The 18376-nt window shown below is 38.1% G+C and overlaps 1 protein-coding gene across 4 annotated transcripts in view; it reads left to right on the top strand.

Annotated features, from left to right (window-relative positions):
• Positions 1-18376, top strand: part of mgl (Megalin) — a 266890-nt gene that overhangs the window by 223706 nt on the left and 24808 nt on the right. For all 4 annotated transcript variants that reach the window (XM_053750826.1, XM_053750825.1, XM_053750824.1 and 1 more), the window contains 8 exons: positions 1507-1638; positions 11895-12000; positions 12709-12875; positions 13120-13377; positions 13785-14188; positions 14483-14752; positions 15188-15373; positions 16520-17942. In XM_053750826.1, the coding sequence (XP_053606801.1) occupies positions 1507-1638; positions 11895-12000; positions 12709-12875; positions 13120-13377; positions 13785-14188; positions 14483-14752; positions 15188-15373; positions 16520-17942 (2946 nt within the window). The remainder of the gene's footprint in view (positions 1-1506; positions 1639-11894; positions 12001-12708; positions 12876-13119; positions 13378-13784; positions 14189-14482; positions 14753-15187; positions 15374-16519; positions 17943-18376) is intronic.

Genomic DNA, 18376 nt, shown 5'->3' with positions numbered 1-18376 from the left:
ATCAGACAGATAATGCTGTCGAAACAGCAATCTCGACGAGATCGACGTCAGTCATTTTTGCGAGTTGATAAATAAAGAAGAGAGAGATAGAGAATGAGAATATGAAGGCCGAGTGTACACGCTCACTCGCGTCGTTATCGCCGCAGAAGTATTTAGGGAAATATTTCCCGCAGCGAGAAGTAGCAGCGGCTGACTGTAAAATGTGGGGATAGAATAGCTACACTACAATATAAATGTTTACTCCAAAATGGCGTCCACAATCGGAATCACGAACTATTTTCGCGACCCTCGACACCTCGACCTCAATTAGGGCGCGCACACGCTACACCTCAAGTCTCCTTGATGGATGGCCGACACTGATTGCCGTTGAAGCCCCCTCACTACCAACAGCCTATTGATTCCAATTCTGTAATCGCAAACAGAATTGTTGGGACGACAAATCAATCTTCATTTGAGGTTTCTTTCGTATTTCAAGAGAAATAGTTGCTATTGTAGACACGGTGGAACGCAGACGAGTTTAAAGCTTTGCAACCGTGCGTGTTTGCAAGCAATATTGACAAGCGACAGCGTTATAATTTATCACTTCATTTTATTAAATAGCTAAAATTAGAAGATGTGTATACAGACATATTCTTTTATCTATGTAAGTATACAGATTATGCTATACTACAAAAAGTATTTTAGACTATATCTTGCCCGGGGCTTCGTATCGTGGGAATTTTGAGATAAAATATAGCATATAGCAATCTTGGATAATGTACCTTTCTAATGGTGAAAGAATTTTTGAAATCGGTTCGGTAGTTTCGGAGATTACCCGCCTCAAACATACAAACTCACAAACGCTTACCTCTTTATAATAATAGTGTAGAAAGATTTCTATGGGCACAGTTGCTACAATTACAAAACTGGAAACGGTACCACCAAAATAGATGTAATGTTGTGACTACAATATATAATGGAAAGCTGTAATACTTTCACGCCATGTTTTGGCTGTTAAATTAGGCTGTTTATTAAAATTTGAAGATGGCGCTAGTGTGCGTGATTGCGCTCGTAATATGTGATTATTGTAAATGAATGAATATTTATTCTAAAAACAAACACAATTACAAAACACATAACAATACGCAATATGGAAAATCCACATTTACAAAATACGAGTGACAAAAGCAATTAACGATTTTAATATAAATTAAAACGACAAAATATTTTTTATATTTTACAACTAAAATAAAAAAAATATATTAAAATAAAAACGAAAAAATTATTTATATATATTTACAAAAATGTCAGTCCTTGCAATTCGTTACCTTGAGGTAGCGTGCCCAGAAGGCTGACAGCATTGCTGACACATTGAATGACAATGCTTAATCTCCCTAGATATATGTCAGCCTTTTGGTTTTCATTAACAATTTCGATCATTCTTTTTTTTTACCTTTAGGCGACGTGTCCCACTCCTAGGCAGAGCTGGCTATGCTTTAATTTTTTTATTATTTTTGTAATTTACAGCGCCACCTGAATGCGAGCCCGGCCAGCTAGCATGCTCGCAGTACATGTTCAACAAGACCTACTGCATCCCCCCGCACTACAGATGCGACATGGTGGTCGATTGCCTCGACGGCACAGACGAGGCAGACTGCGGTGAGTGCTCACCTTTATTTTATCAACAGTTGACGAAAAACTCCGCAATGACTGACCCATGCGTCGACTCGTGAACGATGGGAAGACGAATTATCTGAGAAATCGTAACAGACAGACTTTTTAAATAATATTAGTATGTTTTTTGCGCTTTATAAATACCACTACCACTTCTCTGCCAATGTTCTTGTAGTTTCACGAGGCCAAAGCCGCGGATCACAGCTGCTGCAGATAATATCCTTGCAGAAAATTGAGCGGTGAACTGCGGTTATTAACTTATGGGAAGCATATTAAAACTTCGAGTAGTTTTCAATGTGATGGCAGATGGTAGGGTTGTCAGGTTTCGAAAAACATTATTCTGTAAAGACTTCTTCAAACGGGTCATTTCATTTAGTGGAATTGTGTCATCCTTAAATTTTATATGTTGGCTGAAATTCTATATTGAGCTTGTTTTAACACCTTGCTATGGTAAACTGTTAGATGCGTAATTCAATTAGACAACAGTATTAGAAATAACACACTCTATAAGAAACGAAAAAAATATAAATGGATAACGCTCAACGGCCCACACTGAGAACTAATCTTGTAATATTAAATTGAAATGTGTTACGGTTGACAAATCTTGTACAAATAGATCTTGTGACGAAAAGTCGGTGCTGTATACCGTGGAGTAGATCCCTCGTTAGAAGAAGTTAGAAATCTAACTTGCAAGATTTGATTACATACAGACATGCAAACATCGGGACAGGTCAAACTAAATAAAATCTTGACAAAAGTTGTTTTAATGAAAGTTTAATGAGCTAAATAAATTGTGGCAGCCCTGTCAAGATTCCCTGTAAGTCCGGCAGCCTGTGACAGGAGCACGCCGCAAGCCATTCGTATTCGACATTGATCTATCTCAATGAGTTTTTTCATTAAGATAGATAGACTAAATATGTAAATAAACCAACATCCCGTCCCGGTTTCGTTCGAGTAAAAACATAATGAATTATACACCTATTACCTTCCTCAGGAATCACACTATCTATTAGTGAAAACTGTATGAAATACCATGCAATAGTTTTTGAGTTTATCGCGAACGAAGTGGACATCGACGAACTGGGCTTCGACGCTCAACGGAAGGAACCGGGAAAACGCACAGATGAGAGAGTTGAAATTCCGAAATATATTTTTTTTATCTGTTCCTTAGGTTGGGCGTGAGGCGTAATCATAAGTTTAAGAATTAAATTCACAATTTATAAACGTATCTAAACTCGTATCTAATTGTGCCCGTTTGGTCTATTTTGAAAGTTTGGGAAACTAAAAGATTTTTTAGTTGCCGAGCATGTTTTAACTAACAATTGAGATAACTTATTTCTAGTCGAGCAGTACTATTCCCTATGGCAGTCATCACTTCACCCTTTACACTGTATTACGTAATGTGTTCGCACAAAATCCAACTGTAACTTTAAAAAGTTGAATCTCTTTTCCCACGCGATAACTTTCGCGAAATCAATTTATAAGTTTTGGGACTGCAGATCTAGATTACATGTAAACTGAGGCTATAAACATGTCTAACCCGTTTAGAAATATGTAGCGGACGTGGGTCCAAAGCGGCTGCTTATTCTTTAAAATAGAATTTGTTTTTTTTTTTCGTTGAGCATTTAGTGTAATTTCTTAGAACTCTAAATGTTTCAAGAATTTTATTTCACGGATTAAATGAGCGCTCATTCAATGGTTCCGAATAAATTTTGCATTTTATAAAAACTACTCAAATAATTTTATTGCATAATTTCATTTCAAGCTTCAAAAAAAGCGAAATGTTCTTTAGAAATAGCGAGTGTGGAGTCTTTGAAACTTTGTTATGTATTGGCTACCGGTTTGTGTTCCCGTAATCGCCGTTTAATTTCATTACACTCCGCCCCCGCTATAATACAGAATAAGTCCTTAAAAATCCGCAAACGTTATCGACAAAAGTTCCAAAGGTCGACGCTTCGAACATATAAATCAAGATTCCTTAGGCTTCCCACTCCGGACGGGATTGAATCCAGGAGTCAACAACCGGGATCGGAACAATCTGATGCCCCGGAGACAATTCTATAGGGTTACCATTGTCAAAGGCATTATTTCATCTGAGTTTCGAAAATGCACCTATTTTCGAAACTCAGTTGAAATAATGCCTAATTGGAAATAATAGTCTTAAATACTTGTGGGATCGGTGGGGTTCAATGAAATGATAAACTTCTTGACAATTCCGCTTCTTCTTATTTTCATCCACTTGACACGTGTTTACAATTTCGTCTTACATCGCCATCTTTTTAAAACCATCCTCTGTCCCTCTCACACCCATGCATTCGTCCCTTTTCCATACCAACCTTCTATCTTTTTCATACACATGTATACATGTACGTTTCATATACATATACGCCATCTCACTCTTACAGTGTTGCAATCCCACATACAATTTGTTACATAATGGCGTGTGGTTCCGCCCTGGAATAGGACCACTCCATATCCTCCCGTGGATGTCGTACGAGGCGATTAAGGGATAAACAGCCTAGGCAGCTGATAGACAACAATAGCATTCCCAGGGAGGGTTGACGTCAGGCAGGCGACCGGTTGTAAAACGCTGCTGAATTTTCAAAACTTTAAAGTTTTTTTTTACGCCGACCTTGGGCTTAAGAAATTATTACTCATACAATTTGTAAATAAAGTGGTTGTAACAGATTCATGGCACTTAAAACAATAGAAACTAAATAAAAGCTCGGGGAAAAGCTTACAGAAGTTGAAAGCTGGTGGCCCTACCGGTGGGAATCCGGAAGCGTTGCAATCTCTGGGATCAAACAATCGATACATTTTTAACGACATCTCGATTGCACCGCGATTTGTGACAATAAATAAACAATTTTCTATGGAATTCACACACCTTTTTGGGGTGTGAAACTGTGTTTGATTGAGACATACGATGGTTAAAGTTAAAAAAGTTTAGTTAAGTAAAAGTTAATTTGGCCGAATTGGCATGGTGTGAGGTAACCGGTTAGGCATGGGTTCGATTCCCGCTGGGCACTGAATATTTTTTATCTCATTGTTTTCAGAACAAGCTAATACTGTTCGTATATATATAATATATAGTATTTTTTCAAAAACCTACAAATTACAGGTCGCGAGGGGCCGCTAGTTCTTATTATTCTTTTCTATTAATTTATTACAAAAAGAACATAAAGGCGGACTCAAATCCTAGTGCTATGTCAACCAGTCAATCGACAGAGTGATCTAGAGAAAATGGCGTTATTATCTTGGCCAGCTAAGAGATTTTACATTTTAATTAAAATCCCTAAAACTAAAAACAAACAGCTTGGACGATAAAGTCCTTTTGAACATTACCGAGTCATTAAATGCGCCAACTTCTAATTATTCTGAGAGAACAAGAAAAACAGACGGCAAAAGTGAGAAAATACCTTGCTTTAGGGCTGCCATGTCGAGAAATTATAAACATTCATCATCTCAGCCTTTTTCCATACTATTTTCAGCTTTCTTTCACATTGTGTCCATAATTACCGTAATATTATAATTTACAGTATTGTACAGTGTGTGTACAGCAATCAATCTATCAAAACTCATCGCGAATCGGCCGTTGCCACCGCGAACTATCGTTAACCACACAAACATTTATCCATCTAAATACTAGGAAAACATAAATGACGACGAGATCGACGACCTCGGTGGCGCAGTGGTAAAGTACTTGCCCCTGAACCGAGAGGTCCCGGGTTCGATCCCCGGTCGGGTCATGATGGAAAATGATATTTTTCTGATTGGCCCGGGTCTTGGATGTTTATCTATATATGTATTTGTTATAAAATATAGTATCGTTGAGTTAGTATCCCATAATAACACAAGTCTAGAACTTACTTTGGGGCTAGCTCAATCTGTGTGATTTGTTCTAATATTAATTTAGTTATTCATATTTATAAATAGGAAACTCATATCCGTGCCAACCCTATACAAAACCGAGCGTTTAACTTTGAAAAGGAAAAAGAAATGGAATATCATAATAATTGTTGTGTTTTATTGTAACTTCAGCGGACTTCTCCCTTAGGGGTTGATACATTTCGAAAATTATGTATGGATTTATTTTTACTTGTTAAAATTATTTTTACTTTATAGCTGAAAATCAGCGTTTTTTTTACTCTCGGTAGTGCAAAAGGTATCGCTGAGTTATGGGCATTTTGACTGCTGCAGCACACGAATGTTCGTATTGTGCTTTTTTTGGGATCTACTGTTCTTTTTATTCTGTTATTTTGTGTCTGTAACAGTTGAATAAACAATTTATGTATCTTGTTGACAGAAGAATTGTTAGCTATGTTTGAAAATGTGCGTTTAGCCGTTTGAAAACCGTCAGCTCTCAGTGGGGCCGCTCTCAGATGAGTCTGAAGTTTCTTAAATGTTTAATTTTGTTCGATAGCATTAATAATTTTGCACTTACAATGTTCGAGACACAATTAATGATCATATTTTATCAATAAATCACTTGCTATTAATGCAGTCAGGCTAAGTCGGCCAACTTTTAACCATCGTCCTGACAAATATCTACAGGACATTTAATAATGCGATATAATAACTTGAAGACCTAACATTGTACACTTAGTTGGCAAATAAATGAATATGAATATTTAATAGCCATAGGTATCGCTACATCTAAAATTATAATCAAATAATAATGATTTTGGAATAATTTCATTTAATCATAAAGAAGTGAGATCTTCAGATCTTGACAATGACTGATTCTTACTAAATACTTTAAAAGGATACATATTGTGTACCGTTGTAATTAGCTAAATATATTAATAAATCTAGACTTTGACATTAAATGATTTATACAAGGCTTGCTCCCTTCTACGCTCGCTATACTCGCAGTGGCAATGACGATAACTGAAACTTTATAAAAGTTGAATCCTTTCTTAGCACAGGTGAAATAAAAACCGCCCGAACAGATGAATATTTCATTTAGATTGATGATCAAACTTCCGTGGCTTACCGCCACGTGAACTGAATGGGGAATTAGGTTTAAATAATGGTCTCCATATCAAGCAACTTTAGACGCGGTCTGTAATAAGATGGGTGCTTCCAATAGACACGAAATAGCTGATGGGTGGCAATGTTGTAATTTGAATGAAACATCTGTCTAATATGTTGAAGTTGAAGCGTTAGTGGTGTAATGTTCAAGACGCCCCGCCTGTGAACCGAAAGATCCCAGTGTCGAATCCTACTCGTGCCGCATGTGTTTGTATACCAATCAGACTCATGTGTAATAGTTTTTATCGACCACCACTTGATTCCGGTGAAGGAAAACATCGTGAGGAAACCTGCATTCTGGTTGATTATCAACATGTGTGTGTTAAACCGCTCTAATATAACCTTTATACCAAACTAATCCCATCTTATCACACAGATTTGAATAAAAACAGTACATCAGAGATACGGAACCGAACAAAAACGCAATTTACACCCCATTAAAACTTGCCCACTTACTCCGAACCCCTCACCAGGCCAACCTAAGTTGACCTCCACAATATTAGAGTATATAGGAGGATGAAAGTTCAAATTGTCCCGGCCGCGGTGTTCCGTTTACAAGTCGGTTTTTAAGAGAAATAGGGCGTTATTTTCAGGCATGTTCATTTAAATATATGACGAGTACAGTCGAGGTGATTGTATTCGCAGATTCTGATTCATCTTTTTCATCGTCGTATTCCTCATGGCTGAGGGTCGTGGTTGTTACGTGGAATGAAACACACACACAACAACTTTATTAATGGAGTGGTTTGCCATTGCCTTCTCCATTTCACACACAAGTTAATAATAATCAACCAGTGTGCAGGTTTCCTCCCGATGTTTTCCTTCACCGGAAGCAAGTGGTGGTCGATGAAAACAATCATTAGTTTTAGTTATGTTTAAGTGATCAATTAAATTCTGCTAAAAGTTATCCTGCTTTTCTTTTATTCGTGACGACTTTTAAATGGCTCCTTTGCTAACCAATATAGACGCTTATATGTAGCTATTGATCACTTTAAAAATAAAAATATCATAAGGATTTAAAACTATTTATATTTTATTCAACTGGCCAAAAAAAAGGTATTTTCTAACTATTATGTATCAGAAGAAGAAGCGGTGGTAGTGTAATGGTTAAGACGCCCGTCTGTGGATCGAAAGGTCCCAGGTTCGCATCCTACTCGTGCCACATGAGTTTGTATACAAATCTGACTCGGTACTTTTCATCGACCACCACTTGCTTCCTGTGAAGAAAACATCGTGAGGAAACCTGCACACTGGTTGATTAATATTAACTTGTGTGGCATACCACTCCATTAATAATGCCAAGAATATTGTTGTGTGTGTTTCATTCCACGTAATGACCACGACCATCAGCCATGAGGAATACGACAATGAAGAGAAGAGAAAACTATAATTAATTAATCTAAAGTCAAGGCAAGCAAGTATTTAAATCGTGCATATTTTCACACTGTACTTTGTCTTATGAAGTTGAGAAAACTAAGTTTTTTTTTACCAACTCTTTCTCTTTACTTAAGGCGAAGTTGTGGCGGCTTAAAATAATAAGACTCGGTGTCGTGAATTTGCATTTAATTTTATACTAACAAGGCATACGGCCGCGGTCCTAATATAAGCGGTAGTGGTTTTGTTTATCATGCAGATTTTCTTTAAAAATCCTGTGATGTTCAATTGTTTTATGAGACGAATTCTGGTATCAGATTTATTGAACATAGACGAAACAACATTGCAATATTTTCCAAGTTATGCCAAATGCCAAACAGTTACTTTGTAAAAGATTAATAAAAATTGTAATCTGCACATTATCTAGATTTTATATGCTTTTTATACACCGCTGTGGAACACAAAAATCAATTGTTTTTTTCTATTCCGCTATAACTGCTATCTTTCCTTTTTGGTTTAATATAATATAATAAATAAATATAAATAAATATATTAGGACAAATCACATAGATTGAGCTAGCCCCAAAGTAAGTTCGAGACTTGTGTTATGGGATACTAACTCAACGATACTATATTTTATAACAAATAAATATATAGATAAACATCCAAGACCCGGGCCAATCAGAAAAAGATCATTTTCCATCATGACCCGACCGGGGTTCGAACCCGGGTCCTCTCGGTTCAGTGGCTAGAACTTTACCACTGCGCCACCGAGGTCGTCAAATAGTAAAGTAGTCAAAGTCGTTAATAGTTGGCTTATAGAGAATTACCAGACATCCATTACACCAAGACTTTAGAAATAGCAACGGGCATAAAAATCGGTTCAGTCGGTTTTCGTAATATTTTCAATTATGCAAAAACACGTCAAAAATTTATTGTGTTCGCGAGGTCTAAATTCGCGGCGAACATCTAGTAATTATTAATGGAATATGACAAAAACTTATGCAGATTTGCGATAATAGATGTCGCCATTATTGTAAACCAGGCAGCAGCCTCACCAAGCAAGTTGGGAGTAGAAAACTTCGGTATGTTAATATGAAATCTAAATATGCATGTGAATACTACTTTTCTGTAAATCACACTTAGAATATTTAACGTACACATCCTTACATTTATTAGTAACTAGCTATCCGACCCGACTTTTTGCACGTGTACAATATTTCTTGAATCACTCTTTCTATTAAAAAAAAAAACCCGAATGAATATCCGTTGCTTAGTTTTAAACATCTAAGCGACAGACAGACAGAGAGAAGCGACATTGATGATTAGTAAATAAACTAAAAAAGAACCAGTTTCTCTCTCTCAACTACAGTTTCTTCCGCAGCCACAAAACGTCGGCGCCCAGGGTGCGCCTATTATTTTTTTCTTCTCCACACCCGACGTCGGCCAGTCAGTTAGCCACATGGATTTAGTAAGTACTTCGTCGAAGTACCTACTAATTCCATGATTAGTCAGGCCATTACTGACAACAAAAAGACAGTACTTTGCCGTATACATTATTGCGATACAGTTTGAATGAATGAATGATTGATTGAATGAATGATTTAGTGACTAGTTTGTTGAAATTAGTTCGGTATACAATGCTGGTTTTTCATTGCGCTAAACAAAATCTACATACTGCGCAATAGTCGTGTATTCGTGTCGACATTAGTCGAGTTCGGCGACAGTGTGTACCCGGCATTAGCGAATCAAACGCCGTATTGAATTTTAATTAGCCTTTTTATAAAAGATCTAATAAATTCAGGTTGTTGCACCCTTTATTTTCATCGGAGAATTCCGCGCAAGAGCAGGTGTTTAGGTGCACAAAGCCTCATAGACAGGGTTGGAGCCACTCCGACGTCAAAGGCGGCCTCTAGGGGTTTTACATAACTTTGTATGAAAATCGCATTATCTAGCTAGACCGCTTTGAAAACAGCCTTTTTGCCCCGTCTCTTGTGCAGTTGACGGAGCGAAAGAATTTTAAAAAAATATGCTGTAACATATTTGTTAGACAAATTTGAAAAAACCCCGTATTTCGATATTCGTTTAGCCACAACTTTTGAACGGCTGAATTTCGATTTTAATCAAACATGTCTAATAACAACGGCATAAAAATTAGCTATCAAATAAAAAAGCGCATTCAAATCAGTTCATCCGTTGATGAGCTGAGCTACGGTGCCACGTACACAGACAGACATACACACTTAGCGGTCAAACTTATAACACCCCTCTTTTTGCGTCTTGCGTTCAAAATTAAAAATATCAACTATGTTCACATACCTTACAACTGTTTATATAATAATAATAGTGTGCGTTAACATGTAATTTTAAAAGATAAGATATTTTTTTTATTTGCATTAAATAGGGTACAATATGGTGTTAATAAAACAATATAGAGATCCTTAACCTATTTAGCCATTAACAAAACAGCATACAAAAAATTAGTCAATTTTACATTTTAAATTTATATTCTTGTCCATTTTGGCAAATAAAATTAATTAGCAAATAAAAAAAAAAGGAGAAATTATGCTTACGGCTGCCACGTGACATAGTGGTCATCTGGAGGCCCTAGGTTCGATTCCAAGCGCGGGCAAATATTTGTGCTTGTTTTCGAAGGTTTTTGTCTGGAGATCTGTGTGTTTCTCTGTTCGTGTCTACTGGGCTTATGATTAGTCTACACTAATATTAAGCACTACTGCTTAGGGTAGGCCGTTGAGTATTGTCCATTTATTAAAAGCTTTTATATTTATATACAGGTTGCATATTAAACACGCAATGCCCTATATGCATATGCCCTCAATAAATACAAAGTTATCTAAACGACTTTTTTACAAAACATCTTACTGGAAATAGGAAATGTATCAGTTTAAAATTTGTATATTAAAAACATTTAAAATAACATTTACATTTAATTACCACGGGAGACAAGGCGATACAACGACCTACTTTAGCATTCATTATTGTTTAAAGATTTTTTTTGACATTCTATTTGTTGGTTTTTACCATAGATAAAAGAAATATATCTATAACATGGAATTAGTAGGTACTTCGTACAACAAGTACTGACTAAATCCATGAACTATAGTTTTTACGAAATTTCTGCTCAGGATCAGTAATAAGCTGCGGCATTAATATTCCGGGAAAGTGTTATTTAAAATCTTGCTTTAGTGATTCTAAACGTGACTCTGCCCTCACTCTAGCGATCTACTCTCTTATTCATAAAAAAAGTTAAAAGGAAACAGATAAAGCAGCTTTTAAAAAAATAAAACAGCTATATATATATATATATATATATATATGTCGATGTGAAACACAATTAACTTACATGAAAATATATGAGAAACGAGATAACCAGTTCCCTCTGGCAGCACCCGTTCACGAGTTGACGCATAGGTCAGCCATCGCGTAGCTTAACCATAATAGAGGGAACCTCACGACCCGGCCCACGACGCCACTACCAGATTGACGATTTGAGTGAGCATGACACACTCGATTTACAAAAAGAAAGTTAGAAATGTGTTGTTTAATATTAGGGTGCAATAACTCCCAAGCTAGAAAAATCCTGTGCTTTGGGAATGCAATAGTATTAAAATAAAAATGAGTAGGTATGTAGTAATAAAAATTAGGATTAATATTACACAAATGAATGCTCTCAGTCGCCTGTTCAAATTTATATGCATAGACGTACTGAACAAGTATTGGTAAAGAAATTAATTCGAGTTAAAGGGTGTGCAGTGCATGTATGTATATGTACCATTTATACTAGTAGATCGATGATTATTATTAATTTCCAGTGTACCGCAACTGCCAGCCAGACGACTTCCAGTGCGGCGTGGAGAGGGCCAGTTCTGCTAAATCTGCACAAGGGCCCTGCATACCGAAACAAAAGAGATGCGACGGGTAAGCAATCAGGCAACCATCGTTTTAACTCCTCCTATTGGTGGGAATATTACTCAATAGTAGACTTATCAACGTCAATGCCTAAATATTCTCTTTCTTTCTTTCATCTCCGCATGTTTCCGATTGCATTCGGAGCTGTGACGTCGTTAAGCTGTGGATCAGCGTAAATAATGAACATTACAATTTTGAAGATTCGGCTGTGACGCTACACCTACCTGACATCAACACTCTTTGGGAATACAATTGCTATGTATCCCTTAGTTGCCTCGTACAACATCCACAGGAGGATATGGAGTGATTCATGGGCAAAAGCACTCGCCACTTAAGGGTATACATAATGTTTTAAGTTTCCGAGATATATAGGATGAATTTTATACATAGCAATATTTTGTCTACATGCTCAGTCCATGATTCTGAACAACTTTTAGTATGGGAGTAATTCTGAAATTGCAAAAGAAAAATCAGCTGTTCTATATAAAATTAAATACCTAGGTAAGTTTTGGAAAATGTATGGAACAGTAGATTTTTTGGCGATTTCAAGGTTGCTTCCATACGTAAAGTTGTTCAGTACCATCAACTGAGCATGTAGATAAATAATGCCAATGTATAAGAAATCACGCAGTAGAAGAATTAAAAATTTCGAAACTTCCAATCAATCGATACGATCTTTATAAAATACCAAAACTGATCTCCATCCTTTTTTCTCAGGTACTTAGACTGTAGGACGGGTAAAGACGAACAGGGCTGCCCAGGGGAGGCCGTGCCGTGCCGACTGGACCAGTTCAAGTGTGCTACTGGCAATAGATGCGTCGACGCCAGCGCCAAATGTGACCACAAGAACGACTGCGGGGACAACTCTGATGAAGCCAACTGCAGTGAGTATAATCTTCTTCTTTCCAAGTGAAACAGGAGTCAAACCTATAACGTTTATTGAACTAGAGCTGCTACGTCAAAAAACAAACTTCACTGCAGCCTTTTCTTTGGGCACTTCTACACCAAGTTTGAGTTTTTGGCGTGTAATACTGATTTTTACTTATTCATGGTCTTGCAGAAGCCGTGAAAATTTTGAGATTCGTCAAGCCCATTTCGAAGGAGATTAAGTCATCTTTTTCCTTCCAGATTTCCCCCCTTGCCACATAGCAACCCAGTTTCGCTGCAGCAATTCCCTCTGCATCCCATTGACCTACCACTGCGACGGGTACAAAGACTGCGCGGACGGCACCGACGAGGCCAACTGTACCGCCATCGCCTGTCCTGATAACAAGTACTTGTGTCCTAAGGGGGGACCGGGGGGGACGCATAAGTGTATCTCCAGGACACAGCTGTGCGACGGGAAGAAGGATTGTGAGGACAATGCTGATGAGGAGACTGCTTGTTGTGAGTTATTTGTGTATGCGATTCGCAAACTTAATCCACGTTAGTGGGTAGCACCAGGTAATTAATTTACTCGAGTGAAATAAACACACTTTTAATAAACAACACTTTATGAATATGAAAATACTCATAGAAAGTAAAGATCGTTGTGATTTTATAGAAGTGTAGTTACGAGTATATGAGCATTGAAAATAATATAAGGTTATACACTATTAAATCAGAAATTTGTTTGTCGTCATTAATTTATTAACATCCAACGATTTGAGTTCTTGGATTACTTTTTATAAGTTACAAGTGGTGGCGTTTGCCCAAAGGTAAAATCGAAACAGTTAAAATAAAGATGACAAGACAGAAATCTCATCTTCAAAGTCTCCCTTTCCACCAATATGACGTGATATTTCTCCTTTCAGCAACAACCACATGTCCAGCACTAGAATGCGAATACAAATGCGTGGCTTCGCCATCTGGCGGCGCTTGCGCATGCCCAGCTGGTTTAACATTATCCCCCGACAACCGCACTTGTGTCGACCGCGACGAATGCAAAGAGTGGGGTTACTGCCACCAGCTCTGTGTTAACACGCCAGGATCTTACAAATGCGCTTGCGCACCTGGCTATTCCCTGGTTGGTGGTCAAAAGTGTGCGGCGAGTGCGTCGGCTGCGCCGGCGCTGGCCCTGGCTCATGAGAAGGCGGTGTTGAGGATGGATCTGCACGGAAGAGCTGTGACGCCGATGGCGAATGCCACCTCTGCTGCTGGCTTGGATTACCATTACAAGAGGAATATACTGTTCTGGTCTGATCTGAAAACGAGAAAGGTGATGAAATAATTCAAATTCAACACATTCTTTTTTAATGTAAAAGCACACAGTCTCCTAGGAATTGTATCTAGTTTCACCGTTTGGCACATGTCAGTTTTTCATACACTTGAGTATTATAGTTAGAGTATTATTGAGTATATATTAATAGTAAATCCTCACGGTAATCCGTAGAATACCTGTTGGGATATCGTTCTCTCATGAAATTTAGATCAAGGCGAGTCTCCGTGACCAGGATACTTCTATCTATTACTGTGAACCTCATGTTCTAACAATAATAATCGTTTACTCCAGATCCACTCTCAAATGCTGAGCGTGCCAGCTGGCGTCACAAGCTACGGCGGGCACGACATATCCGTCGCGGGGTCCTGGGCTCCGGTAGCGTTAGCCGTGGACTGGGTGGGCGACAAGCTGTACGTGGCCGACGCTGTAGGCCAGAAAATTGACGTGTTCGAGCTGGACGGCCGATGGCACGCGGTGGTGTTAGGTTCTAACTTGACGAACCCTGCAGATATTGCCCTGGACCCGACGCTTGGGTTCATGTTTGTGGCTGATAGCAGTCAGGTGAGGATTTTAAAATGATGAGCCGCGGCGGGCGGAGGCCCATGGCAAAAACTATAACATTTACACCCTTCCAGCTATCTCCGTACATAATCACATTAATTCATTGCTCCATTTTGATGTGAAAGAAGGACTAATACTCGTAAATACTCTTTCACTTTATAATATTACTAGCTGTTGCCCGCGGCTCCGCTCTCGGCAAAAAGTAACCTGTATCACTTCAAATCTACGTAATCCTCTGTTTCGACCTAATTGAAGGTCAAACAAACTTTCACATTTATATTATGGATATGAACAGTACGGACAGACATGAATATTAATTGTTCCATTCGAGCTCATATTTTACATATTTTTATGGCCTGAAATTTATTTCCTAGAGCTTATAATCCTCGTGTCGCCTAGCGTAATAAACCTATTTTTCTCTATTAAATTCTCCAGATAATCCGCGCCAACATGGACGGCACCCACACCAAGTCTATCGTATCAGAAGCCGCGTACAAGGCGTCAGGCATCGCCGTGGACATCATCTCCCGAAGGGTGTTCTGGTGCGACTCCCTGCTGGATTACATTGAGACGGTGGATTACGATGGGAACCACCGCTTCTTGGTCCTGAGGGGACAGCAGGTTGGGAATCATTATTTATTTTTGTACACAACAGTGTAAATATAAAACTTACAAATTGAAAATTAAGTACAAAGTTACTGCATATCATAATCTCATCTTATTTGAAGAAACGAGAGACGGAAGAAATTTACGTGTCAAATGTTATTGTCAATATCATTACGTAGAATTAAACTTACCAAAAGACTGGTTTTACCAACACTCTTGATTGATTACCGCATGTCCGGAAAAATTTAAACTTATTTAAAAAAGTTGGTGATTACACTGATAGAGCCTTACGTAATAAAGATAAATTGTCTGTCCCCGGGCATCGGTTGGCCAAAGTTAGAACGTCTTTTGTTGGGAACTGTATCCGTTTTTATAACAAATTGCCTAAATGGATTCTTGATTTGCCGGACAAAAAATTTAGAAATTATATAAAAGAAGTACTTTGTACTCGTAAAAAGGCATATTACAAGTCTGACGATTATGCGAATGACAATAATGTTTGGCCCAAGCATGGTGCAGTATCCTCATAACATATGTAATTGGTTTATGATATTATTACGTACGTGTTGTACATTTAGCTTTTTATTTATAAATATATATATATTTTGTGTGACAATTTTCAATAACTTTATTGGAAATTCAACTTTTATTTTATTTATTCATTCAAATTTTGAAATTTTTAATAATGATGTAAATTCGTCCTCCTAATTTTTAATATATGTATAAGACCTATATTTGTTAATTGACGTCCTTGGAGAAAAGGCTGCAGTGAAGTTTGTTGCGCCGCTTCTTATTCACCTGCGCTTTGGAAGCCGGCAGTAGACTTAGTTTAAGTAATTTTTGTTGTCAATAAGTGATGTATATCATCCTAAATTGAATAAAGAATTTTGAATTTGAATTACTTAAAACAGGTGTTAAACGCGCACATACCTTTTAAACTTCTAGATTCATTATTATATTAATACTATGTCCATTTACGATGCTGCTTTAAGTTCAGAAAGTCAGAAATTTTCTGAAGTTGACTTGATATTTAGGTAAATTATCTTTAGGTTTAAAAGTCTACTTTGGTCTTTTAAGCTTCATAGATGAAGTTACGTATATCGGCATAAGTACGGCATATCGTTAAGATAGTTACAATTTAATTTCTTATTTCTCTTTCAGGTGCCCAGTCCCTCCAGACTGGCGCTATTTGAAGACCGCGTGTACTGGTCCGACAGCACCAAGCAAGGCATCAGCTCGGTCAGCAAATACGAGGGTTCCCTCAGCATCCAAGCGATTTATAAGATGAAGGACGTACGGGACCCTAAAGCTATTACTGTGATACACTCCTTGAAGCAAACCTCTGTGAATAACCCGTGTGGGAACAACAATGGCGGCTGCGCGCAAATGTGCATCGTTACAGCTTTACCCAACGGCGGGTTGGGCTACCGCTGCGCTTGCAATGTTGGATATAAATTGGAAACTGATTTAAGAAACTGTAATTTAGTGAGTGAATTCCTTATGTATTCGCAGCAGAGGTTTATTAAAGGAAAGGTTCTGAATCCAGTCATTGAAGGATTCAGCGATGCGATTTTACCTGTAGTCTCCAGGAGAGCTAGGTTCGTAGGATTAGATTTCGACGCTAGAGATGAACATATCTACTATTCAGATGTTTTACAAGATGTTATATATAGAGTACATAGAAATGGATCTACTAGAGAAATAGTTTTGGCCTCGCAGAACGAAGGAGTGGAAGGTTTAGCCGTGGATTGGGCGTCGAAGAATTTGTATTACATCGACTCAAGAAAAGGAACTCTAAATGTTTTATCGACAAGAAACGTGTCGTATAGACGGACTTTATTAAAAGACCTGAAAAGACCAAGGGCTATCGTAGTCCATCCCAACAAAGGTTTTATATTTTTCTCCGAATGGGATCGACCAGCGAATATAAGTAGAGTGAATACTGATGGATCCGGTCTTTTGGTCTTCGAAAACGTAACCCTGGGCTGGCCTAACGGATTGTCCATAGATTTTAACACTGACAGAGTATATTGGTGTGATGCTTTGTTAGACCATGTCCAACACGCCAGACTGGACGGTACCGATGTAAAAACAGTCAATTCAAAACTAATCAGACATCCATTTTCTATAGTAATTTATGGTGAATTCATGTATATCACCGATTGGAGACTTGATGCGATCGTCAGACTGCACAAATTGACCGGCGAACAGGAAGACATAATGCTGAGGGAGCCTAATACGAATAGGTTGTATGGCGTCAAAGTTTACAGCGAGGAAGTCCAAAGAATAGATCCGATGCAACCTTGTGCAAGAAACAATGGCAACTGTCAAAAATTGTGTTTCGCGATACCTAGGAACAACACGGGAATTTTGACGGTAAAATGTGGATGTCCTTATGGGGAGAAGCTGTCAACCGATGGTACTAATTGCGAGGCGGATCCCAACTCGGAGCCCCCGGTCAGGGCCTGTCCTAACACTTGGGACTTCACGTGCAACAACCAGAGGTGTATCCCGAAGAGCTGGGTGTGCGATGGCGATGACGACTGCCTGGACAACAGTGACGAGGAGTTCGCTAACTGTACAAGTATGTTGTCGTTCGTTATCGTTGCACTTTGTGTAACATTTGATCGCTTTTAGCTCTAAAAATTGTCAAATCCTAAGAATGTATAAAACTTATAGTGTAGGAAATTTAATTTCCCAGTCTATCCTACTAATATTATATATACGAAAGTTTGTGAGGATGTGTGTATGTATGTATGTTACTCTTTCACGCAAAATCTACTAGACTGATTGTTATGAAATTTGATACACGGGGAGAATATAACCTGGAATAACACAGGGTACTTTTTATCCCGAAATTCACACGGAAGCGAAGCCCCGGGGCGCAGCTAGCCTCATAAAAAGCGGTAAGATAGGCTATAAAACCGGGAACAAGTTTAGGGACAAAAGATATTAGCGCTCTGTTCAGTTTCTTTTCCTTTTATTTCCAATCGCTATAACCGATATCTATTGTTTTCT

Source organism: Plodia interpunctella, chromosome 10 (genome assembly GCF_027563975.2).
Source record: "Plodia interpunctella isolate USDA-ARS_2022_Savannah chromosome 10, ilPloInte3.2, whole genome shotgun sequence".
NCBI lineage: Eukaryota > Metazoa > Arthropoda > Insecta > Lepidoptera > Pyralidae > Plodia > Plodia interpunctella.
This window is presented reverse-complemented; position numbering and strand designations above follow the sequence as displayed.